At 40.2% G+C, this 27580-nt stretch overlaps 1 protein-coding gene across 3 annotated transcripts in view; it reads right to left on the reverse strand.

The window, feature by feature from the left end:
- Positions 1 to 27580, reverse strand: part of strn3 (striatin, calmodulin binding protein 3) — a 122229-nt gene that overhangs the window by 6900 nt on the left and 87749 nt on the right. For all 3 annotated transcript variants that reach the window (XM_078406445.1, XM_078406444.1, XM_078406443.1), the window contains 6 exons: positions 20113 to 20246; positions 12095 to 12270; positions 9196 to 9243; positions 6680 to 6801; positions 4870 to 5037; positions 2918 to 3058 (listed from right to left, as the gene is read on the reverse strand). In XM_078406445.1, coding sequence (XP_078262571.1) covers positions 2918 to 3058; positions 4870 to 5037; positions 6680 to 6801; positions 9196 to 9243; positions 12095 to 12270; positions 20113 to 20246 — 789 coding nt within the window. The remainder of the gene's footprint in view (positions 1 to 2917; positions 3059 to 4869; positions 5038 to 6679; positions 6802 to 9195; positions 9244 to 12094; positions 12271 to 20112; positions 20247 to 27580) is intronic.

Genomic DNA, 27580 nt, shown 5'->3' on the forward strand with positions numbered 1-27580 from the left:
TTGCCAGCGATGATCAGATTTCACAATGAATGAAAAACCTTGCTTATAGGTTTATATATGACTAAATAGTTATCAGACTAAATATTTATTTGAAGAACTAAAATAAATAAAATAAGTAGAACTTCGACTGGTTCTTTACCACACAATTACCTTTTCTCATTGAGATTTGTCTGCATTTGTCTTACTATTAAGTCAGGTTATGACACTCATCCTCACTGCTATTGCCTTCAATTCTATTAGTTATGGTTTAATTAGTTCCATAAAATTATGACTTCCTATAATTAAAACCACATAAAGCATATGGGCAATGAAAAAAGCATGATGACACTATAAGGCAGCAACCCAGATATCTGAGTCAGACCATTTTGGAAAGCTATATTTCTATATAGGGAGAAATGAAAACCAGCAAGCTTCCATGGCACTATTCAATCCTCCCTGAAGATACCCTGGCCTTGATCCAAGCCATCTGTCTATCTATTTTTAGGGAACAGTGTAAGATGTGGAATTTAAATTTACATGCATGGGTAGGAGTAAAAATAGAATAACCAAACTAATTAATTGGACTAATTCTTCAGACCATCAGTCTGAAGAAGGGTCTCGACCCGAAACGTCACCCATTCCTTCTCTCCCGAGATGCTGCCTGACCTGCTGAGTTACTCCAGCATTTTGTGAATAAATTGATTTGTACCAGCATCTGCAGTTATTTTCTTATACTAATTAATTGGACATTGGAAATACGTTAGTTTATCTTAACTTGTATTATAAAAGCACAAGGTAAACCAACAAGTGCAAGACATGTAAAAATAAATCCTTTATTGTACTCGTCAAAAGGAAAATTATAATGTAAATGTTGCATTCTACCTATCCACTTTCTGCAGTGATGCTGCCTGATCTGCTGAGTTAATCCAGCACTTTGTGTCTATCGTTTGCATTATACCTCTATTGCCATACAGAAGTTTTAATCTTTCCTTATCATTAAACAAAACGTTACTTGCATTCTAAATCATCATCATATATTTTTTGAACGATTTAATTGTACATGAAGTTTGCAGCAAAGAACTCTCCCTTTCTAGAAGTAACTATATATCACAGTGGGATATCTTTTAACAGATTGAAGAACGGACCTCACACCAAGATTGTATTTCCTTTGCTTGCTTCATTAATGAAAGGAAAAACAATCTGATTGTTTCAGGTATCTTGCAGGATTCAAAGTTAGGAGAAAAAGGGAAGCTAAACAAAGAGGACAAAAGCTGGCACTGGTGAATGCAGAAATAAAATCGGATCTGCATGATGCCATAGAATGATGATCAGCTAAAAAACATTATTTATTTTATTGTTTATATTTTCATTCATAAACTGGCATCAAAAAGTTGTAGGAACCAAAATAATGAAAATAATAAGGTATGAACCAAGCCCTGTGTTGCACAGCTATCATATTTCAAAAAGGTGATTAAAATAGTCAAATTGGGAAAATATACGTAATAATGTCAATTTCATAAAACAAAAGCTCCAGTAACAAAATAGCATTGAGGAATCCGACCCAACCTGTTGCTTCAGAAGGGGTAGTGCACTCAGTCTCATTTCAACTTAATACTCTTTTCTCCCTTTTACTCTAAAGTACTAAAAGTATTATGAACAATCATACTTGTGACTTTTTATGGCCAAGATAATCATGGATCTTCAAGGCAATGCACGAATCATATTAGACTCATTTCCCTATTCACTGGAGTTTTTGTAGTATCTGAAAAGGCAACTTCCTGCTTTTATTTCCATTGTTTAACTCCCTTTTATGCTGATCTTGAACGATGCAGGTATTCAAAAACCAAGCTAGTGCGTACAGCAGAGAATATCTTATTGACAATCAGGATTTTTTTCATTAATGAAGGAAGTTTGACCTTGATTGTGGTCAGAAATGCTTGAATGCTTCTTGAATTTTTCAAATTTCTGGTGATCAAAAAAGGCAATCAAAGTACATAATGTGGAAGAAATAAGCAGCAGGAATAGCCATTTGAACCTTTAGGGAACAGTGTTGGATGTGGACATGGTGGTAAGTGTCCTCTTTGTCTCGGCTTACTGAGACAAAGGACCATTTGTTTCCCAGTAGCCAACCCTTCTTTACAACAAATATTTGTCAATCTTGATATTGAAAATATTCAATGATTCAGCCTTCCAGGAAGCACAAATAGAAAATTCCAAATAGTGCAGAAACTCTAAAATGAAATTCCTCATCATCAGTTTTAAATGGACAACCCCTTATTCTGAATCTGTCCATAACTTTAGATTTCCCCCACAAGAGTAAATATTCTTTCTACATCTATCTTGTCAAGCTCACTCAGAATATTATGCATTTCAATAAGATCGCCACAAATGATCACGTAAACAAGCTATATACGAATAAACTTTTTAAAAAATGTAGAGACATTGGTTGAAAATATAGCATCAGAAACACAGCCATTTACTCAAATGTTCAGTCTTAAAGCTTTAAGGATTAGGAAACGAGAAGTGGAATAGGTGAAAAATGGGCATTAAAGAAGTCAATTTAATGAAGATAGACACAAAATGCTGGAGTAACTCAGCAGGCCAGGCAGCATCTCTGGAGAGAAGGAATAGGTGACGTTTCGGGTCGAGTGGGCGGTACAGAGGAGTGGGCGGTACAGAGATAAAATGTAGTTGGAGACAGTAAGACTGGTAAGAGAACTGGGAAGGGGGAGGGGATGGAGAGAGAGGGAAAGCAAGGGCTACTTGAAGTTAGAGAAGTCAATGTTCATACCACTGGGGTGTAAGCTACCCAAGCGAAATATGAGGTGCTATTCCTCCAACTTGCATTGAGGAATGAATAACTTCAAGAAAAAAAGGTGTTGTACCCATTTATTGCATAACAAGCAGATTTGCAATAACCTATATTCATGCAACTCACCAGCATCCACCTGTGATGCCAGCATCACCAGAGACTGAGAAGTTTCCATATCATAAATGACTGTTTTGCCGCTATTAAAGGAACCCACAATGTGTGCTGGATCAGCACCTACAAAGTCAACAGATGTCGGAATTCCATTTTCTGAAAATAAAAACAATTGAAAGTTAATTGTACTTTTTCACCTTTATAAAGAAATATTAAATGGAGGATTGAATGCTGGAATGGGTTGGGCATAGACTTTACATCTCTGAGACTAAAATGCCTACTTGTAAAGGTTTTACATAAAATGAACCAGTTTTTGAAGGGCAGTTAGAAAGCACAAAACTGCTCCATTTAACATTAAATGGAAATATTTGACCTGGCGTTTAGTAAGAAAATGTTAACATTAGGACCACAACATCACATTAAATACATGGCAAAGAATGAACCTTACTTTCATTCAACCATTAAAAAAAAATTCTAGATGAACACTACATATTCCACAAGATCAAAAATAGGAAAATGGAAATCTAGATGTACTATATATCTCAGATCTTGTAAATATATATATAGGACGGAAAGATGTGTTTAGAAATGAGATTTGTAAACTTTAAAAACTCAATTTGTAACTTCAAAAATATAAGACCAATTTAAATAAAAGTTGTTATAAACAATCGCCGCGAGAGTGATGATTAAGGTGGCGCAAAAATTGTGGCACTATGGTTTACCGTTTTGGCAAAGCACAGAAATACATGTATAGATACATACAGATATTTCTATCCCGGTGTGCCCCGCGTCCGACCTGCCTCCCATACTGCAGCGAGTCGCAGAGGCTGTGGCAGAGGGTCCAACAAGATGGCCGTTGCCGCCACTCCCCACCAATCGCAGCAGGAGAAATGCGGCCGAGGTCAGTGCCTTCTCCCTGTCCACTCTCGCCCACCCACGGCCTCGGGAGACGCTCTCCGCCCAGCAACGGGTCCACGCCATCGCCACCGTTCCCCACCGCAGTTTGCAGCCGAGCTGCAGGAGACGCTTCGGCTCCGCAGGACAAACGGGGCCGACATCGCTGCTTTTCCCCTCACCCCCCCTTGCTGGCACACAGCCACGGGGGCACTCCCTGCCCGGCAACGGCTCCACGGTTGGGCCAAGGGAGGTGGGCTTGCAGGGAGGGGGGGGGGGGGGGACTGGGAGGGAGGGGGGAGGGAGGGAGCAGGGAGAAGGGAGGTGAAAGGGGTGGGGGAGGGAGAGAGAGGGGAGGGAGGGGTGAAGGGAATGGGGAGGGTTGGGGGTCGGGGATGGGGTCAGGGGGATGGGGCGAGGGGGTCGGGGTGAGGGGGAGGGATTGGGTGAAGGGATTGGGGGAGGGGTGAAGAGGAGAAGGGGGTGCTGCACCAATGCAGGAGAGGTTTGGACCCAACGGGTCCACTTGGTCGAGTATAATCTTAAATGTTTAATAACTTCTGTCTGGATACCTATTAATTTTAATACATTTATATAATTTATTGTTACGAGTTCATCCCACAAGTGAACTGCCTTCCACTTCAAAAGGTTGGAGAAGGGAAGGGGAGACAATGCCTGCCTACATGAAGATGTTTATCTATAATGTAGTCAAAAGTATTAACAGTACTAAATACAACAAATTAAAACAGCTCCAACCACGACAAATAGTGACTGCAATATTTCTCTATTGCCTAAATCCTGAGTGAAATATTTTTTTCAATTCTCATCAAGCAAGAATACTAATTGGACATCACATTGGTTGCTTTATATGTAAACTGACCAGTAATTATATCCTGCGCACTCACATATTTTGAAGAAGACTTTTAACCTTGACAATGAACTTAAAGTGCTGTAGTCAGATCATTTTTTTAGCAGACTATTTGCCTTGTATGATTCACCCACATTAAACAAAATGCGAATGCCTCAGAAAGAATACACTTCAAATCCAATTTGTGAAGAAAAAAATCACTTACCCCTTTCTACATTGTAAGTACTGAGGCAAGGAGACTTCTCAGATGGATTCCATAACCGAATAGTGCCATCTGCTGAACAAGACAGCAACCGGTTCTTTATACCACTAAACGAAAGGCCCCACACTGCATCCGTGTGGGCAGCCAGTGTACTCAATATGACACTTGGATCTGCAATTCAATGTGAAATTAAGCAATTAGCTTGGAAAAAATTAGAGTTCTTTAATGTTTTCAAATCTTCTTTAAACTTTGCCCCTCTCACTTAAAGCTACACCCTCTAGTCTTTGACATTTCTACCTTAGGAAAAAAAGTTCTGAGTGTACACCCTATGTATGGCTCTCATAATGTTATCAAGTCAAGTCAAGTCAATTTTATTTGTATAGCACATTTAAAAACAACCCACGTTGACCAAAGTGCTGTTCATCTGATTAGGTTCCAATGGAAAAAAACAAATGAAACATACAGTAGCACGCAAACAGTTCACAGCGCCTCCTCAATGAGCCTCAAACGCTAGGGAGTAGAAATAGGTTTTGAGCCTGGACTTAAAGGAGTCGATGGAGGGGGCAGTTCTGATGGGGAGAGGGATGCTGTTCCACAGTCTAGGAGCTGCAACCGCAAAAGCGCGGTCACCCCTGAGCTTAAGCCTAGACCGCGGGATAGTGAGTAGCCCCAAGTCGGCCGACCTGAGGGACCTGGAGTTAGAGAGGGGGGTTAGAAGATTTTTGATGTAGGGGGGGGAGTGTCCATTTAGGGCTTTATACGTGAATAGGAGGAGCTTGAAGTTGATTCTGTACCGTACAGGGAGCCAGTGGAGAGAGGCCAGAATCGGGGTGATGTGGTCCCTTTTACGGGTACCCGTCAGGAGTCTCGCTGCGGCGTTTTGGACCAGTTGCAGGCTGGACAGGGAAGATTGGCTGATCCCAGTGTATAGGGAGTTGCAGTAGTCTAGGCGGGAGGAAATGAAAGCGTGAATTATTTTTTCTGTGTCGTCGAATTGGAGGAAAGGTTTGATTTTAGCTATGGTTCGAAGTTGGAAGAAGCTGGCTTTTACCACAGCGTTGACTTGCTTATCAAATTTTAATGCAGAGTCAAATATCATGCCGAGGTTTTTGACATGCGGTTTGACTAGGCAGGATAGACTTCCAAGACTGCCTGTTATCAATTTGATGGAGTCGGGGGGGCCGAATAGGATGACCTCAGACTTGCTCTCATTTAATTGGAGGAAGTTCTGTGCCATCCAACATTTTATGTCCTCAAGGCAGTGTGAGAGGCTGTTTAAATTTGACTGGTTGTTGGGTTTCAGGGGGAGGTAAAGCTGAGTGTCATCGGCATAGCAGTGGAAAGAAATGCCGTGCCTTTGAATGATTTGGCCAAGGGGGAGCATGTATAGAGAGAAGAGAATGGGGCCTAGGATGGAGCCTTGTGGAACTCCGCAGGAGAGGCTAGCTGGAGCAGAGGAATAACTGCCTATGTTGATGGCAGTTATAGCTTCTATTAGATGTCCCCTCGATTACTGATGCCAGGGAAAATCCAAACTCCCCCTTATTGCTTATACCTTCTAATCCAGGCAGCATCTTGATAAACCTCATTGGCATATTCTTCTTGTAATGGGCTGTCCAGAACTGCACACAAAGGTAGTGGCAGGTTATCTGGATTTCTTTGGATGATTTGACAGCCACTCAAATCATTCAAATGAATATGATGTACTGTGATTTCATTATCACTAATTTTAGGAAATTGGAGATTTGTATGTTTTAAATCACAATTGTAAAAGATTCAAGTATAAAATATATACTTTTGGTTCAGTACTTACCATATGTATCATATGGATCAACACTGGGGCTTGGCATATTCCAGCATCGTATTGTTGCATCAATTCCACCACTAAAACACTGTTCACCATTAGAACTGACAGCCAAAGAAAGCACAGATCCACTGGGCACAATGGAAAAACATTTGTATACAATTAACCACACCTGAACTTCACTGCAATAACAAAATGAACAATTAATAGTCATACCACACTTAAAGTGTAAATATATTTAATTGATCTAATTATAATTATGTTTACAGTAGTTTAGTTTATCCAAAATTAACAACTAATTAAAATTAAAAAACCTTTGACTCAATTTTCGCAGAAAATTCTGTAAGCATATTCCATTTTACATTGCTGGATACTTTTATCAATAGTTTAAAATGAACAATATAAATGACAGCATGTGTAAGGCAAAGAGAGAGGAAAGACTGATGTTTCATCTGCATTTATTTCAAGGCTTGAGGCTCAACAGGTAAAGTGGATGATCTCAGTGGGTGGATTGGCTTGGGGGACTGGTTTATTTTTGCCACAACAGAAACATTGCTGGAAGGCAAAATTAGCAGCTCAATATTCCACGGTATGGATGCTACAGGTATCCTATCATATCCTTCCTTTGTCCCACCCCCGACATCAGTCTGAAGAAGGGTCTCGACCCGAAACGTCACCCATTCCTTCTCTCCCGAGATGCTGCCTGACCTGCTGAGTTACTCCAGCATTTTGTGAATAAATCATAGAGATGCAGGTAAGAGAGGGGAGGGGGTGTTTTTGATCAGGGAGGACATAACTACAGTGCTTTGAGAGGATATTCTTGAGTGTTTGTCTAGTAGGCAGAACCTAGCAGGAAGGGAATGATCACTTCGATGAGACTGTTTGTTTTATAGGCCTCCCAATGGTCAGCATGAATTTGAAGAGAAGATCTTTAGATTGCAGATAACTGTAAAAATAATTGGGTAATATTAATGGGGGATTTCATCTTCCCCAATGTTGATTGTGTCTCTCATAGTGTAAAGCGCATGGACAGGATGGATTTTTTTTAAAAGATGTCCAAGATAACGTTCCTTGCTGGAGAGAGTGCAACACTGAACCTCCTCTGAGGGAATGAGGTAGGGCAACTGATTGAAATGTCAGCCGGGCAGCACTTTGGGACCATAATTCTATTAGTTTTTAAAGTAGTTAAAAAGAAGGATAAAATATGTTTACGTTAAGATCCTAAATCAGGGCAAGGGCACTTTTGGAGGAATTAGGCAGGAGCTTCCAGAGGTCGATTGGGTGAGTCTGTTTGCAGGTATGGAGGAGACGTGACAACTGGGAGGCATTCAAAAGTAAGAGTACATGGCAGCATGTTTCTGTGAGAGCGAAGGGAAAGGCTGGTGGGTTTAGGGAGCCCTATTTAACAAGAAATGTTGAGGCTCTGGTCAGTAAAATAAAGGAGGCATAGATCAGATGTAGTCAGTCAGGATCAAGCGAATTCCTCCATGAGTATGAGAACATTCAAGGCAAACAGGCAAAAGAGGATATGAAATAGAGCCAGCAGGCAAGTAAAGGAAAATCCTAAGAGCTTCTACACATTCATTAGGAGTAAACGGATCACGTTAAGAGTAAAATAGAAAGAATATGTCCCTTTGAAGATCAGCATGGTCATAGTTGTGTAAAGACACAAGAGATGGGGAGATATTAAACAAATCTCTCTAATATGATTTTACTGAGGACAAAATCATGGAAGCCAAGGAATTGAGGCGAGGAGTTGTGGTGTCTTACATCAGATACGAATTACCAAAGAGGAGACATTGGCTGTTTTAAAGGGCCTGATCAAGTGCATACTTGTGAGAAGCTAAGGAGGAAATTATGGAGGCCCCTGCTGAGACATTTGCATCATCTTTAGCCCCAAGTGATGTTCAGGAAAAACAGAGTGTGGCTAATGTTGTACCATTATTTAAGAACGGAAGCAAGAACAAGCCAGCAAACTACAAGCTGGTGAGCAAGATCTTCAAGGGGATTCCTCGGGACAGGATCTACCAGAATTTGGATGCACATAGACTGGGTAAGGATAGTTAGCATGGATTGTGCATGGGAAATCACATTTCACAAATCTGATGGAGTCAGACTTTTTCCCAGGGTAGAGGATTCTAAAACTAGAGGACATAGGCTTAAGGTGAGAGGGGAGAAATTTAAGAGAGATCTCAGGCACAACCTTTTCACTCAGACAATAGTGTTTATCTAGAATTTGCTGCCCGAGGAAGCTTATAGAAATGGATACAATTACAAATTTTAAAAGACTCTGGCATAGGAAGGGTTTAGAGGCTACAGGCCAAAGGCAGGCAGGTGGGATTAGTGTAGATGAGGTGTGTTGGTCAGCATGGGCAAGTTGGGCCGGGGGACCCAGTATTTCAGTGCTGAATGAAGCAATGACTATAAATGGGAGTAGCCTCGCACTCCAACTTGATCAGCATAAACAAGATGGAAGGGCCTGTGTCCCTGCCGTGTAGCTCTATGGCATTTATGGCTTTACTTACAGATGGGCTCTGAATGTGTATATTGGCTCCACATCTAATGAGGTACTTCTGAAAGAAAAGAAACAGTTCAACATTAGTGCCTTTTGGCTGCAGCGGAAGGCAGCTAAAGTTATTTTCCAGGACATTAATGGGTTATCATTGATATGTTGAACAAAGGAGAGTTGCGACTTAAAATCAAACAAGATCACTGCAAATCTGATCTTTAATATCACAATTAAAATGCTTCTTAATATAAAAACATACAACAAAAGAAAACACTTTATTTCAGAACTTTCACAGTTCTTAACTTTTCCGAGTACATAACAGGTTAAAAAGGTTGATAAATTGAAATAACCTCTCATGGAGAAACCTCCGAGCACCAGGTGCAAATTATCAAAATTTATTCAGAAAAAGCAGCATATCAACAAGCCATGTAACATTGAAATCAAAGAACCTGAAGAAAATATACAATGTGATTATAAGCTTTTCCTCTGGCAAATGAGCATTAGAGCAGTTGGTTTTAAATACAAAACATAACTGGCCATTTATAAATCCATTCTGCCTGCAAAAGATCACTTTTCCAACCTTCTCCATTAAAATCTGCCAATTTTTCCTCAATCCCTCAGAAACTCTGCAAACAGAGAGAAAAAAATCGAATTCTAAGTGATTTTGAGCCACTATAAAGTTAAGGGGTATGGGGAAGAGCTGGCACAGAATTGTTGGATCCAGATGAGGAGCTGTGGATGGAATTAGGTTAGGAAACAATGTGTGGAGATACCAACAGAGGATGAGACAGGACAGGGCAGGCAGATGGGAACAATGCGGGAGGAGACTCAATGGGAGGAGTCTGTAGGTGATGGGCAGATGGAATGGGTGAGCAGTCTGAAGAAGGGTCTCGACCCAAAACGTCACCCATTCCTTCTCTCCTAACATGCTGCTTGTCCCGTGGAGTTACTCCAGCATTTTGTGTCTTTCTTGGGTGCGCAAGACACTGAGTGAGAGGAAGGGAATGTGGCATGGGAAAGAAGGGTAGATGTGGGAGGATCCTGGTGGATGGATGGATTGGAGTTACCTGAAATTAAGGAATTCAATGTTCATGCTATCGTTTTGTAGACTACAGAGGTGGGCTACAGAGGTGGTTTTAAACCAGAGGAACTGATGCAAGTTAAAGGAACGACAAGGTACAATAAAACAATGCGTTCAGTTGCCAACTATACTCCCTTTACACTTACGACTGTATGGCCAAATTTTGCTGTTAGTCCACCTATAAGTTTGCAGAACTGAATAACATTGTAATTGTTAGGAGAATAACCGCTCCCTCAATGACATCAAGATGAAGGAGCTAGTTATTGACTTCAGGAAGCACGGTGGAGTATTCCTTGGTGTTAATATTCCCAACAATTTGTTGTGGAACAACCAAATTGATGTGACAGCTAAGAAGGCATACCAACGCTTCCACTTCCTCAAGAGACTGAGGAAATTCAGTATGTCTCTAATGACTCTTACAAACTTCTATAGATGCACCATTGAAAGCATCGTGTTGGGTGGAATCACAGCTTGGTTTGGGAACAGCTCTGCCCAAGACTGCAGGAAATTTCAGAGTTGTATATATAGCCCAGTCCATCATACAGACCAGATTTCCCACCACTGACTCCATCTATATATACTTCATTCTGCCTCGGAAAATGCAGCCAACATAATCAAAGACTTATCCCATCCCAGTCATTCCTTCTTCTCCCTGCTCCCATCTGGTGGAAGGTACAGAGTTTGAAAGCTTGCACCATCAGACTCAGGAACAGCTTCTTTCCCTCTGTGATCCAGCTTTTGCTAGTTTTTCCTATCGTTAGGTATTGTCTACCCCATTGCGGACATTGGACTTTGTCTATGTGCTACAATGCTGAGAACTATATTCTGCACTGTATCTCCCCTTTTTCTCTGCCTGTTGTACTTGAGTTTGACTTGATTGTATTTATGTATAGTATTAACTGATTTCATCGGTTAGCATGACAAACCTTTTCACTGTACCTCAGTACACGTGACAATAATAAATCTAAAGTTAAAACTGAACGTCTGTGTTTAGGTATAATGCTCTCCTTCAAAATACCATCATGTCGCCTTAACTCGCCTGTTGAAGCCCTTTTGTGGGTGTTTGCTGCTGTACTGCCTTATTGCAAGCTCTGCAGTATTCTCATATCCAGTTAATGAAAATAATCAAATCCTTTAAATCACTTCTTGCCTGCACAAATTACTCTGTTCAAGTGTTTCACATAAATAATTGCCAAAACAACCAAACACTGGCATAAAGGCACCCCAGGTACCTAAAACAGTCATTCAGAAACTTGATGATGACTGTCTACAAGGAGGAGGAGGGGGGGGGGTGTCTAAGTAGAAGTGGGGGAAAAAACTCCCTACAGATAATAGAAGATTAAAATAAAAACAAAATGCTGGAAATAATGAGGCCAGTCATTTATGGCGAGAAATGAAGCTAATGTTTCAGGTCAAAGATTTGTTAACAAGTCGACGACTTGAAAAATTAATTATGTTGCTCTCTCCCAAAATACTGCCTGATCAGCTGAGTTTTTCCAACATTTTCTGCTTTTATTATAGTTAGAAGTGTGAAGCTTTTTAAATAGCATGACAAAAGTTGATCCATCTATGCTCTGATCACAAATTTCACCAAAGGGTCCTGACTGAGGCAGATAATCCTCCTTAATATAGTTCAACAACAATTGTGTTTGTTTTAAATGGTCCCCAGGGGTGGCCAAAGCAAGGGAGTGGTGTCAATACAAGGATGTGTCTCTAATGTAAAATTATGCTTTGCTATGTCTACTTAGACCCAGGAAATGTGGTAGTGCTTAACACATACCACCTCCACCTGACATTTAAATATGTAATAGTTTAAAAACAACTAAAAACATACTTTTTGGCAGGGACAGTTTTCTGTAGATTCCAGAGTTTAAGGGTATGGTCTTCAGAGGCTGTAACCAGCACAGGCTCTACAGGATGGAAAGCTAATGCACGTACTCCATCAAAGTGACTCCGTAGTGTGTACTTGGGGTTCCATGTCTTCCTAAATGCATCCTTATTAGCTGGTAACTGAAAATGAACATAGGATTAAAGTATTATATTGCTGAATTATATATCTAAATATAAAACATTAAAGTGGAAGGAAGAAGCATTCTTTACAAGTTATGACCAAAACCGCATTATGTCATCTTTAAAATATTACAAAATCAACATTCAAAGTGTGTAGGACCTCAACAAAATACACCTAGCTGTGGATTTTGGTTTATCCTCCATTAATAAATGAACAGATTATAACCAAAATACTGACAACCAAGTGGGCCTGATTTTGATAAATTCATTTTTCTGACCCCTACAACCTGCAGTGGAAATTAGAACATAATTGTTCTTTAGGCATTGGCAGAAAATAAACATGACCCACGTATGAGATTTTTTTTGCTAATGCTTCTAGTACATCAGATTGAAGGGATAGTGAGCAAAATGGTTTGCTTAAGGAACTTTTAGTTAGGGAACAGTAATTCAATATCAGAAATCAAAACAATGCAAATTTTGAAAATCCCAAATAGAGACCGAAGATGCTGGAAATACTCAGTACGATGGACAACTGTAGTGGGAGAAAAAGATCTGATGTCTCAGGCCGAAGGCTTCACTTTGAATATGGCACAGGCAATATTGCAAGAAAGAGGATGTTTATTTGGGTTCCTGGAACCCAATTTCTAGTAATTGTGCAATTCAAATCCAAATTAGCTAATTTATTGAAATTGCTAAATTTGTTATTGGTGCGGAAAGTACTAAGTTGAAAGAGGAGGTGAGCTACGCTGCGCTTACACTGAACTGCAATGAACCAATGTAGGAAGCCAAAGACAGAGGTCAGAGCAAAAAAGGCACCATAAAGTGAGACCGTAAGCTCAGGGGCAACTCTGGACTGAATGGAAGTGCTCTGTAATGTAATCACACAACGTGTTATCTTTCCCCAATGCAGGGGAAATATTTTAAACACACAACTGCAATTCACTAAATTGGAAGTACAGATAAATTGCTGCTTCACCTGTAAGGGACGTTTAAGCCCCTGCAAACAGGAAGGGAGGGGATAACTGTACAGCTATGGCAAGTGATTCAGTGGCATTGGAGTGTATTGTGAGAAGCAGAGCATGCATTAATGTTGGTGGAGAAGACAAAGTTTGGAACGTTGTAAGAGAGGGAAGATTAATCTGCTGGCGGTGGTACACAGAAAGCGGCAGACATTATGGGGAATGATCTCTGAAAACTGGAGACTGGTATAGTGGAACTGGAGAAGAAGAGCAATCCTACCCATTTTTGGAATGGGGATGAGAATCGAGTGCAGGAAATCCTTTCAGACATGAAGGTGGTCTCATCAGAAAAGATGCGATTCTTATGGGGGAACAAAGAGAAAAGCATGGCTTCCTTGAGCAAACACGATGGGAAGAAATGAGGACAGTGCTCTCCTCTGCATCTGGAGACACCAAGAACTGCAAATGCTGGAATCTTGAGCAAAAAAATAAGTGCTGGATAACCTCAGCAGATCAAGCAGCATCTGTGGAGGGAAATGAACAGATGACGTTTTGGGTTGGCACCCTTCTTCAGGCTGATTGGAGTGGGGGGGGGGGGGGAGAAAGCTGGAAAGGAGAGGGGGCAATGGGACAAAGCTTGGCAAGAGATAAATGCGTACATGTGAGAGTTGTGAATAGCAGATGGGCAGAGTAAGGAAGGCTACAAGTGAAAAGGAGGCAAAAGGGTGCAATCTCATTAAACTATATACATATCTTAATCTGGCAAGCAAAAATTGAAGAATTGTAAAAATAAAGATACATTCTTAACCTAAAGTGAGCAGAGGATATGTAAGGGAGAAACAATGCCGAACTTCCAATAGACAGTGATGCTGCTAGTAGAGCTGCTGCATCACAGCACCAGAGACCCGGGTTCAGTCCTAACCTTAGGTGCTGTCTGTGTGAAGTTTGCACGTTCTCCATGACTGCATGGGTTTCCTCCAGGTGCTCCAGCTTCCTCCCACATCCCAAGAACGTGCTGGTTGATAGGTTAATTGGCCACTGTAAATTGCCCCTAATGTGTAGGTGAGTAGCAGAATCTGTGAAAGTTGATCAGAATGTAGGGAGAATAACAAAGGGATTAATGTTGGATGAGGGTTAAATGGACGTTATATGGACTGTGTGGATTTGGTGGCCTGAAGGACCTGTTTCAGTACTGCGTCTTTCAATGATTGTGACACCAATGACATGTATACTGATCACATAATATTGTTCAAAAAATATTTGCAAAATCAAATATTTAGGGTTGGTAAGTGAAAAAAAATCCTGTCATGAATATTACTACAAATGCTTATTTTCACATGCCTCTAATTTGGACTTTACTGGTGACATTTTTCCAATTTAGAGGCAGCAGTAAATGAAATAGGGAAACTTGCCAAAGTCTACCTCAGATACACTTGCTATATACACTGAGACAATTGCATCCATGTTCGTACTTGGGTTTGAAGGAACAATGTGTGTTTAACCTTCATCATTTTGTTACATTGGCAAAGTTACATTTTTGTTTTTAAAAATTCTTTAGGAAATCAAAAACAGCACAACTACAACAGAAATGTACAATTAATTGAAGATATCAAAAAAAGTTACAAAATCTCAGGTTACATATACAAAAAGGAAAAGTAAACATATGAAGGATTGCAATCGTAAACATTTTACAAGAGCAGGTTTTTAAAAAGAGATGAAAACCAACAATTCAAAAGGGGAAAAATAATTACACACTCGAGAGTAATTTTGAACTTTATTATTCCAAAAGCTTATTTACTGGACTTTTAGGAAGTCGTGTTGTAACTTCATAGGACGAGAGGCTGCATTTGGAGTACGGTGTGCAATTCTGGTCGCCCCATTACAGGAATAGGGAGGTTTTGGAAAGGACATTGGTGACTGAAGGGCCTGTTCCTCAACAGTACATCTACTATACTGTTCGACATTTCTTCATTCTATGTATATTAAGGTGATGATCAATAATCTTCCTGAACTGTGCAAATAATCTAGCAAAGCTGTTCTCACAACGCTGAGTTTTGAGACCCGTAGAAAGAAGGAACTGCAATATATTTTCCATTCAGTATTTCATCCAATTGAGGGATGTGGTGGCATCCACAGGAGCTTGTTGCCCTTATCACAGTGCGTGATGGAGGCTGCAGGTTTGGGAAATGCTGTCATATAACTCACATTAAGTTGTAAAAGTCGTGTATTTTGTAAGTGATGGGTTGGTGACAATGAATGTCAATGTCTCTCATGATGAATGGGATGCCAGTCAAGTTACTTTCTTTTTCTTGAATAGTGGAGACACAAGGAACAGCAGATGGTGGAATCTTGAATAAAACCGAAAATGCTGGAGTAACTCCGGGTCAGTCAGCATCCCTGGAGGGAATGGACAGGCAGCATTTTGGGTCTGATCTGACCCAATTAGTTCTTTGTTTTGCACTTTATTTTGCCCTGAAGAGTGTTCATTTTCCCCTGCATTGCTCAACCATGCAAGCTCACAGTAGCCCATCACATTCATGACCTGAGCCATGTAGCTGGTGGAATTACTTTGTGGAATCTGGTAATGGGTCATGCGCCACAGGATACCATAACTACTTATCACTTCTGTGGCCATTGTATGTATGTACTAGTTCAGTTCATTTTGTCAATGGGACTCCCACAAATGCCAATAGCTAGGCATTCAACATTAGTCATGACATTGAATTTCAAAGGTTGGTGGTCAAAGTCTATCTTGTTGGAAGTGGATATTATCTTGCATTAACATTGCAAACCATCAGCCTTTGGCTAATGCCGTTCAGGCCTTGCATCATTATCTACGATATCAAATTAAGGCGTAAAAACAAAGCACTGCAGATGCTACTTAATACACAAAGGACACAAAGTGCTGTGGTATCTCAACAGGTCAGGTAGCATCTCTGGAGAACATAGATAGGTGGAATCTGAAGAAGGGTCTTGACTCAAAATATTCCCTATCCATGTTCTGCAGAGAAGCTGCCTGACCTGCTGAGTTACTCCAGCATTTTGTGTCCTTTTGATATCAAAGTAATGTGAATATCTTTCAATAACTCGTTGGCATAGTTCATCTCCAGTGATTGCTTCATTAAAAAAATCAGATACATTACGAAAAATATGAATAAGAATAATTAGAATGGTCTTTACTAACTTTCAAAGAGAATTGATGAAAAGTATTAGCTGTAATACTAATCATCTGTAATACAATTTCATTTTGAAATCTGGCTCATGTTTATAATCTCACATGGCTCTGTTTTACACCATTACTCGGTTACAACGTGGCAGGCCCAGCTGCAATAGGACAAAAATGTTCTATATCTACTATTTTTCACCTCAAAGTACATAAAAATAAGTTTCTGTCATGAATTTAGCAGCTGCCACTGACCCAGGTGAAACAGTACCAATTTACACCACAGGGATGGACATTCCAATTGCAGACCATTGGTGGATTTTTTGCAATGGAAAGATATCAAATTTCTTTGCTGGGGATTTCTTTGCAGCGAGCGACTTATATCTCTTGCCCCTGCCAACATTTTCATCACCAACAAGGCACAAGTCCAGAGAGTATTAGAAAGGCCCCCACTTGCCATTGGAGATAACCTCCAACTTTACTCAAGAAACTCCACAAATAACAAAGAAAGAACACTAGACTGGAAATCTTTCCACTATCTTCACCATTCGATGCTTTCATCGAAGACAGTGTGACTACAAGGGTACCATCTACAAGATGCAATAGAGCAAGTTGTTAACACTTCTTCCATTAACACCATCCAAACCCTCAAACTTGCCACTAGCAGTGGAGCAGTTGCAGGGAATTTCAACATTCTGACTTGCAAATACATTGCTGTTCTTTTGGGTGGAGAGTTGGAAGAAATGGATTTGCTCAGGTTGGCAGGTTGTGACTACCAGTGTAAAGCATAAATCAATTCCTGGGGCCAAGCTACTCACAATCTACATTAATGATTTGTCTGAGGGAATCAAAGGCCATAAACAGCACTCGTATTACAGCCATTTGGGTAACGGAAATTCACCCTTAACCAAAACCTCAAATAATGACCCAAAAATTTGGGAAACGGAATAAGATTCACTCTTAAAGAATTTGTGAATCATGTAGTAAATAAATAAACACAAAATTATTTTTTTCCAAATTTTAGTTTCTTGACGCATGTGCAGTCGATGCAGGTTTGTGTTACAGAAAGCCGTGATACGGATGTAACATGGGGATTGTTACATTGTTACATTTCCAAGTCTGTGGACAATACTAAATTAGTTGGGATTGTGAATATGGAGGACGATAGAAAAAAAAAATCAAACGGGATATGATAAAGCTTTGTGGATGGGAGAGAACATGGCAGACGGAATATAATGTGGAAAACGGTAGGGTCACCGACACTTATGTAGATAATGGAAAAGCAAAGTGTTATTTAAATGGTGAGAGATTAGGTAATATTGATGTTTAAGGGGACAGAGATACTTGCAACATGCAGATTTAGCAACTAATCGTGAAGGTAAATTTTATGTTAGCCTTTATTACAATAAGATTTAAATACAGGAGTAAAGAAGTTAAAAAAACACACCGAATATTTGTGCCAAAACTGTTATCCAATAAAAACCTGCAAACCCCTGCAATTTCTGTGAAACAACTTCCTGGCCATGGAATCTAAATTTTAGGTAGGCACAGTAAATTAACTCAAAAATATTTCAAAATACAATTAATTAGAAAATAGCTTGAAAAACATTTAATATTTCAATTGGTTAATTTTGTCTGTAGTGTCAATTGCCATTTTTGCATTCTGTAAAGTGTTCAAAATTAAACATTTAAAAATATTCTGGTTTGCACTGCAAGAGATTTTCTGTATGACATTTGATAAGACATCACCATTGCTGAATTCCAGGAATCTTTTTGATTTGACAAAGGACAAAAGAGGGGAAGTCCACATTACAACAATGCAAGGTCTTTCGGGTAACTTTCAAGAACTGTGGTAAACCTCGTTAAATACAACTGACTGACAAAACCAGGCAATAAATATTATGTATAGTAATGCTTTTTCTATCAGTGTAGAAATGGACTGCTCTTCATCTAAACATAGCACAAAAAGTAAGGAAATTTGTGTTTGGTAGATTATTTATTTGTTGTAACAATGCTTCTTGGCAATAAATCTTATACCGTTGGAAAGCCTGTTTATTTCCCTTTTAAATGGTGCCACATTTGTAAGGAACATGCATTTGTGGGATGAGCAGCAGAGCTGAGTATGTGGGTTGCGCCAATGAAAAATCTGCCAAATCTCTGCCAATGCCAAACAGCTTATTCTGCCATTGACTCTTGTTCAGTGTTGTTTGGTGGATTGGATGATTGAAGTCTGAAGAAACAAGACATATTGGCAATTTAACAATTTATTCATTTAATAAGCAGTAGCCTCAGTAGCGTGTGGAAGAACCATACACAGCCACAACAGCCTGGCACCTCCTCCTCATGTTGGTCACCAGCCTGGTCACACACTGTTGTGGGATGGCATCCCATTCTTCAACCAGCATTTGTCGCAAGTCAGCCAACGTGGTTGTGTTGGTCACTCTGGCACGAACAGCACGCCCAAGCTGATCCCACAAGTGTTCAATGGGGTTGAGGTCAGGACTGCTGGCAGGCCATTCCATCCTCTCCACTCCCAAGTTCTGGAGGTAGTCTCTGAGAAACCCTGCTCTGTGGGGGCGAGCATTGTCATCTTGGAGGATAGAGTTCGGTCCCAGACTGTGGAGATGTGGGATTGTCACTGGTTGCAGAATCTCGATATCTCTCTGCATTGAGATTGCCTCCAATGATGACAAGCCTCGTTTTTCCAGTGAGGGAGATGCCGCCCCACACCATCACACTGCCTCCACCAAAAGATGTTACTCTATCGGTGCAGCAATCAGCATAGCGTTCTCCGCGTCTTCTCCACGCTTTGACCCTATGATCCAACTGCCGTAGGCAGAATCTGGACTCATCGCTGAACATAACGTTCCTCCACATGTTCAGGTTCCAGTGCACGTGTTGCCGACACCAGCGCAAACGGGCCTGACGGTGAAGGGCAGTCATGGCAGGCCTCCTGGCAGCCCTATGAGACCGGAGATCGGCTGCGTGCAGTCTGTTCCGAATTGTCTGGGCAGAGAGCCGTCGGCCATATCGTCCTGCAAACCTTGACTGCAAATCTGTAGAAGATAGCCTACGGATCCTAAGTGCTGACAGGGTCAGGAAACGGTCTTCTTCGGGTGTCGTCTTCTTGGGACGCCCACTTCGCGGCCTGTCTCTGACATCCCCCGTTATATGGAACTTGGCCTTCACTTTGGAGATGGTACTAGGGCTCACTCCAAATAATGCCGCAACTTGGTTTTGCGGAACACCAGCTTGAAGTTGCCCTATCGCACGGGCCCTATCCAGATCAGTCAAACGTGGCATGCCGATTCTTGGAGCAGACACCTACTGACCACTGTAGCAGGGCCCATGCTCACAGATGCTGCCAATCAGGTGCCAGAAGCTCAAAACAAGAGTCAATAGCAACAGCAGAATAAGCTGTTTGGCATTGGCAGAGAAGATTTGGCAAATTTTTCATGGGCGCAACCCATATACTCAGCTCTGCTGCTCATCCCACAAATGCATGTTCCTTACAAATGTGGCACCATTTAAAAGGGAAATAAACAGGCTTTCCAACGGTATAAGATTTATTGCCAAGAAGCATTGTTACAACAAAGAAATAATCTACCAAACACAAATTTCCTTACTTTTTGTGCTATATTTATGTGCTCCAAAATATTTTTAAAATTTCAACTGCGAAAATCAAACTTATTTAAAAATAACTTTAGTTAATATACTCACATCATAACTGAAGTCTGCATCATTTGCTACTGTCAAGTCTGCAAGGTCACCAAGGCCCAGAACACTTTCCAGCACATCATCTGGGCCCATAATAAATGATTTCCCAGTTCCGGATGGAAATGTTAGCGGCTCAGCTGTTTTGAAAAAAAAAAATTATGTCAAATAAGTAAATTGAAAAGTAAATGTGTCATAGACCATACACAATTTTTAAAAATATATCTTTTTTATAACATAGATGATTAAACAAGCTTGCAATGTATCTGCAAACTATCACTAATTTCAATCGTGCCATGCAGAGTCCAGAAAAATTACGATTCAAAGGAAGACAGATTGACATATCTAACACATACACCAGACCCAGGTTTATAGAAGTATACTTAAGTCTTCATGATGGGTTTACTATTCTTATCTCGGTGAAGAAAAAAGAAATGGAAAAGGGGGGGAAAAAATCCTGCAAAAAGGAGAACTTGCTCCAAAAGTACATCAAAATGCATATCCGTTGGAAGCAACCAACTTGCGCTTAAATTATATTTTGCTGACATATTATTGTAAACAAAATAAAGTGGAAAAGGATCATTCATACAATGTATTTTTCTCCTTGTTTTGTTTTATCAACTCATTTAGACTTGAGGATTCTCTCTCATGCCCCAAGAACATATTTTCTACACTTGTGGCTATCTCTAATTCTAAAGATTTTGCATCCACGATTATAAATTATTATTATTGGTGCAATATTGATAATTTTTCACCTAACAATAAAACCAACTGAGAGAAAAGAAAAAGTCAGAGTAATATGCCTCGAACAAAACAGTAAGAAACCCCCCCAAAAAAACACAAGACTACCACTCAAAAAAAACAAATGTGCAATTATAAAAAAAACAAAAAAGTCTGAAAATTTCATTGAAACAGCATAAACTCAAGCAGTCCTTGCATGCAGAAAACATATTCACACCGAAAAATCTATTATTGACCACTCGCCATGACTGTAGGTAATGCTTAACGAGTCGTCAGTGCAAGGAATCTTAGTAATCTACTGTCTGAGAATATCCTCAAAGCTCAAATGGGAAAAGCCCATTCATCAGCAATTTCTTTGCTTTCCCAAATACTGGCAGGTTCTCTACGTCTATATTTGACACCACGGAATAATTGTCAAGCGTAACCATGCACTACAGTTTTACAAATAACTAGTACAGTGTCCATCAATGTGAATGACTTTTGAGTTTCATCATGAGTTCTTCATAGTTATTATAGTTGCAGTCTGTGGACTAAAGTAGATAAGCACCATATAGAGCAAGAAAACAAACTTCTTAGCAGAGCTTACACACTCCATCTCACAGAAGGAAATAAAGTAAAATAAAAAGTAAACTAAGATAATTTTCGTGCGGATTCCAAATAACAGTTATGAAGCAAGTCATCAGTCAAGAAGCATTGGAGATTCAGAGGGTCCCTAACTGGAGAACGTAGATAAAAAAACTAACATGGATATTCTTAACTCTTATGTTTTATGCAATTTGTTTAAAAATGTAAATATACGATTAACTAAATCATGCAAGGAAAATATTGCAATATTCTGCTGCTCAGCAACATGTTCTTTCCCCAAACATTCTGCTTTCCCTAATCTTAACTTTGTCAACAATGGTAAATTTATTTTCAATTACAATCCTTATTGTACAAAATATTAAGGAGATTTACAGTTACATATCACAAAGAAATATTTGTTTAATTAAAAATGGAGATAAATGCTCAAAGGAAATAGCTTATCAAACTCTAAATAACAAATTATATCAGGCATCTTCACAATACAAATTTCCATTGAGCAATAGCTTTATTTTGTGTATTTTACCCAATTGAATGCGGTGCTTTGAATGTCACAATTTTTTGACACAATTGTTTTGAAACAATATTACAACCATAAATGGTCAGCATTTCTACATGGATTAAAATAATTTGGTTCAGATAACTGTGCACAACCCTGAAACAAACGACCAGTCTGTTTTTGTTACTTGGTAAATAAAATCATTGAATAAAATTAGGGAATCGTTATGGCGTAGGGGGAGGCCATTCAGTTCTCCGAGTCATTGTCAGCTTTTCGTGGTAGATTTTAGTCAGTTCCATTTCTCTTGCCGTCCCCTCAAATGCCTTTCCAATTGTCTTTTGAAAACCCTTTTGTCCCAGCTTCCAACATTCTAAAAGGCAGTTAGCTCAAGAGTGTAACTACTCTTCTCATCAAACAGCTTTCCCCATATTCCCTGTGCATACTTTGCCCATTAGCATTTATCAGCTAGCATTTATTTCGATAGGGCTTAAAAAACAAAAACAGGATGTAATGCTGAGGCTCTATAAGGCACTGCTGGTCAGGCCGCATTTGGGATATTGTGAGCAATTTTGGGCACCATATCCGAGGGTCCAGAGGTTTACAAGAATGATCCCAGGAATGAGTAGATTAACATATGATGAGCGTTTGACACTGGGCCTATATTCGCTGGAGTTTAGATGAAGGGGGCCTCATTAAAACGTACAGAATTGTGAAAGGCTTGGATAGAGTAGATGTGGAGAGGATGTTTCTACTATAGACTATAGGTGCAGGAGGCCATTCGGCCCTTCGAGCCAGCACCGCCATTCAATGTGATCATGGCTGATCATTCTCAATCAGTACCCCGTTCCTGCCTTCTCCCCATACCCCCTGACTCCGCTATCCTTCAGAGCTCTATCCAGCTCTCTCTTGAATGCATTCAGAGAATTGGCCTCCACTGCCTTCTGAGGCAGAGAATTCCACAGATTCACAACTCTCTGACTGAAAAAGTTTTTCCTCATCTCAGTTCTAAATGGCCTACCCCTTATTCTTAAACTGTGGCCCCTTGTTCTGGACTCCCCCAACATTGGGAACATGTTTCCTGCCTCTAACGTGTCCAACCCCTTAATAATCTTATACGTTTCGATAAGATCTCCTCTCATCCTTCTAAATTCCAGTGTATACAAGCCTAGTCGCTCCAGTCTTTCAACATATGATAGTCCCGCCATTCCGGGAATTAACCTAGTAAACCTACGCTGCACGCCCTCAATAGCAAGAATATCCTTCCTCAAATTTGGAGACCAAAACTGCACACAGTACTCCAGGTGCGGTCTCACTAGGGCCCTGTACAACTGCAGAAGGACCTCTTTGCTCCTATACTCAACTCCTCTTGTTATGAAGGCCAACATTCCATTGGCTTTCTTCACTGCCTGCTGTACCTGCATGCTTCCTTTCAGTGACTGATGCACTAGGACACCCAGATCTCGTTGTACGTCCCCTGTTCCTAACTTGACACCATTCAGATAATACTCTACCTTCCTATTCTTTCCACCAAAGTGGATAACCTCACACTTATCCACATTAAACTGCATCTGCCATGCATCCGCCCACTCACACAACCTGTCCAAGTCATCCTGCAACCTCATAGCATCTTCCTCACAGTTCACACTACCACCCAGCTTTGTACCATCTGCAAATTTGCTAATGGTACTTTTAATCCCTTCATCCAAGTCATACTCGTGGAAGAGTCTAGGACTAGAGGTCGTAGCCTCAGAATTAAAGGACGTTCTTTTAGGAAGGAGTGAGGAGGAATTTCTTTAGTCAGAGGGTGGTGAGTCTGTGGAATTCTTTGGAGGTAAAGTGGATATATTTAAGGCAGAGAAAGATAGATTCTTGATTAGTACAGGTGTCAGTGGTTATGGGGAGAAGGCTGGAAAATGGGGTTAGGAGGGAGAGATAGATCAGCCATGATTGAATAGCGGAGTAGACTTGATGGGACCAATGGCCTAATTCTACTCCTAACACGTAAGATCTTATGATTAGCCAAAATTTGCACCTCCTGAACCTGGAGTCATCCACTAATAGGGACCATCATCTGACACTTATGGAACACCAGGTGGCGCCACCAGCAGTGGCTGCCTCGCCAACAGTCTGTCTGTCTTTTCTTCTTTTTGTTATTTTTAGTATGTGTTAAAAAGTATGTTTCAATGTTCCTTGGTTTGTTTTATGTGGGGGCTGGGGATTGGGGAAACCTTTTATCAATCTCTAACCTCGAAGGAGATGCTTTTTTTATTTCATAAACTACCTCCGTCCCCACTGCGGCCTCACATCATGGAGTTGGTGGCCTTTCCTGGAGACCGACAGGCGCTCCAAGCCGCAGGAGTCTGCGGGACTTTAACATCGCAGAGCTTGCGATCCCTTTGCCGGGGATCGAAGCTCCAACCGCAGGGCCTGTGGACTTTAACATCGTGAAGTCCGCAGCCTCTGGTAAGAAGAGGTCGACTCGTAAGCTCCATGCCGCGGAGTTTCAACCACCCCAACACGGAAATTTCGATCACCCCGGTGGGGGCTTCGATCATCGACTGCGGGAGCTTTGATCGCCCCGACTGCGGATTATTTGACTGCCCTGACCGCGGAGAACAAAGAGGAATTGAACATTATTGCCTTCCATCACAGTGAGGAATGTGGAATCCACTGCGGTGGATGTTTGTTAACTTTTACGTGATTGTGTGTCTTGTTGCTTTTCACTTAGTATGGCTGCATGGTAACTCAAATTTCACTGTATCTTAATTGGTACGTGACAATAAACTAACCTTGAAACCTTGTTTTTACTTATAATATGTGTCCTTAGTGCTGTAGCTGTAAGCATGTTGCTTTGATAAAGTTTGTGAATATGAGCTGAAAAATGTTCACTGCACATCTTCAGAGGAAATTGTAGAAAAGATTGATTAGAAATGCTCGAAGGACAATAGATTTTAGTTGCAAGGTGGAGTTGTCCTCCATGGACCAAAGAAAACGTAGGGAAGTTTTAATGTAGGTGCAGAAGTTAATGGAAAATATTTATTTCAAGAGTGTTTATATACAAAAACAGGATGCAATGCTGAGGCTCTAAAAGGCCAGGAAATTAAAACATTTTACAGTCCTCAGATTCTATTCACATCGCCAAATGAAAAATCTTAACATTACATTTAGAACATAGTCCTGTGTACAAACATTTACCACATTATATCTAAACCAAAATGTTTCAACTGACCAGAGATATTATTTTTCAGTCAATGACAGAAAAAAGTAAATTATCATCTAATGATGCCTACTGGAAAGTCAGTCATAGGATTGGACAATAAATTAACTCACATATTTTCAATTATTTTTGAATATTATCCAAAGAATACTATATAAAGCAATTGGTATTAGATCAAGTAAACTACAATAGACAAGTGATTAAATCCATAAAACATGCAAGAAACCAGAAAACATATGACACGTAGGTAGATTGATTGAAACTGGACAAAATAGCTGTTCATTGAACCACAGAAATGTATGACACAGGAGGCCATTTAGCCCATCTTGTCTGTGGTTACAAAGACCAATTCAGCCTAATCCAATATTCTAGATCTTGTGTGCAGTATTGAAGATTTAGCAGTCAAGACCATATCAATACACTTTTTAAAAGCATTTTCTACCTCTGCTATTCCCTCATGGAGAACACAGCATTATCTATTTGAACAGATTTATCAACTCTTTTCTCATCCAAACAATTACCTTAAATGTATTGTCATACGACTGACATCTCCGGAGAAAGTCTTTTATTATTCAATCCTTTTAGATACCACATAATTTTGCATACAATTAAATCTTCTCTTGTTCTCTTCTGTTCCAAACAAAACAGTCTTTATTCCAAATATCCTTTACAGCAAAATTACTTCAGTCTTGGCAACATTCTTCAAAATCTCTTCTGCTCTTCCTTCGCTATATTGAATCCTTCCATAACAGGGTGAGCAGAATTACACACAGTGCTCTAGGTATTGGCTAACTTGTTTTAAACATTATCAGCCAATCTTTTTTGCTCTTACATATAATGTATCAGCTAATAAAGGTATCTGAATGAATAATGTTGAATTGATTAAATGGTGTACATTGCATATTACATCAGCTTGAGTATAGAGTTCAATAAGCTTATCTTCAAAGATTTATTGCTGGGTTATTTTGGTTTTCTATTAAATTGAGTAGAAACCTGGAATGAAAACAAAACAAAAAAAAACTATTTTTAAAATCCAAACAGTTCTACGAACTGCAATTTACAATGTGAAGTTAGAAGATGTGAGAGGCTGAATTTTCTTTTTCTCTCCTTCTCACAAGGAATAATAACCATAATGAATTATAATAACTGTACTCTATTCAGTCCTTTAAAGTCAAATTTAAGTTTGGTTCTTGACTTTCCATTACCCTCAACTTATTGCAGTTTCAGTTCATCTTCTCGAACCTAGGACACATTTACAAGTCAGATCACAGTCTTCACTGCACATGAGATAATTTTGTTATTATGCTTCCTGTACAACATATTATTATGACTAGGTGGAAAGTCCTGATCCAAACTGTTGCAAAGTCCACTATGGGAGTCACTCAGAAAAAAAGTGTCTTTGGTAAGTGCACCCAAGATTTATGATAATTTTCAAATCGTATATGCAAGGATCACTTGGATCAGATACTTAACATTTTGCCACTGCCACAGAAACAGATCTCAAAACGAGAAGGGCAAAGTGAAAAATAAAAATGTAAATGGAAGAACTGGAAGAGGAATTGTACTATGCATGACCATATTATGTAGCGCAAGAATTTACATTTATTGCCACCTGAATTTCAACATGTATAAACCATTGTCACAAACAAGTGCAAATGGTCAACTGAACAAAAGAGCCTGCTGTACATACTTTGAATGATCAAGCAATCTACAGTATCACACTTTAAAATCCTCACTGACTACTATGGATCACAAACCCTAAGGTAAATCTTGTAAATAATTAGCATTAACAAGGAAATCTTGTTAATTCTAGAAGGATCTTGTTTCTGATCTGTCTGTATAGCAGTAGTATTTAACTTTTCAAACAAAGACCTTTAAATGTTACGAGATGTGAAATTGGTCGAAGTGCCAATTATTTATCCTTATGTCCATAATGGAATCAGCTATCCTCAGTTCAACTGAGAGAGGGGGGGAGAGGGAAGGGTGAAGGGGATGGGGAGGGGTAAGGGGTGAAGGGGAGAGGGGAGGGGTGAAGGGGAGGAGTGAAGGGGAGGAGGGAAGTGTGAAGGGGAGGAGGTAGGTGTGAAGGGGAGGATGGAGGTGTGAAGGGGAGGAGGGAGGGGTGAAGGGGAGGAGTGGGTGCGGCACCAATGCAGGAGAGGTTTGGACCTAACGGGTCCACTTGGTATTGTAGTTGGTCTGGACGTGGTAGGAATCAGCCAAGACGCCAGGTAAGTATTAACAGTAATTTAATCCAGCAACAGAACATACACACTCTCTTCAGTCTCAAGCACGAGTTATCTCTCTAACCCCTTCAGGCAAACACTGTAGTACTAGTTCCTTCCCCAGCCCTGTCCAACCCATGCCGAGGGGGATGACCCAGGGAGTGGCCAAATCCCCGGGTACCGCCAAAGGAACCCCCCCCCCCCCAAGAA

The sequence above is a fragment of the Rhinoraja longicauda genome, chromosome 10, assembly GCF_053455715.1.
Source record: "Rhinoraja longicauda isolate Sanriku21f chromosome 10, sRhiLon1.1, whole genome shotgun sequence".
Taxonomy (NCBI): domain Eukaryota; kingdom Metazoa; phylum Chordata; class Chondrichthyes; order Rajiformes; family Arhynchobatidae; genus Rhinoraja; species Rhinoraja longicauda.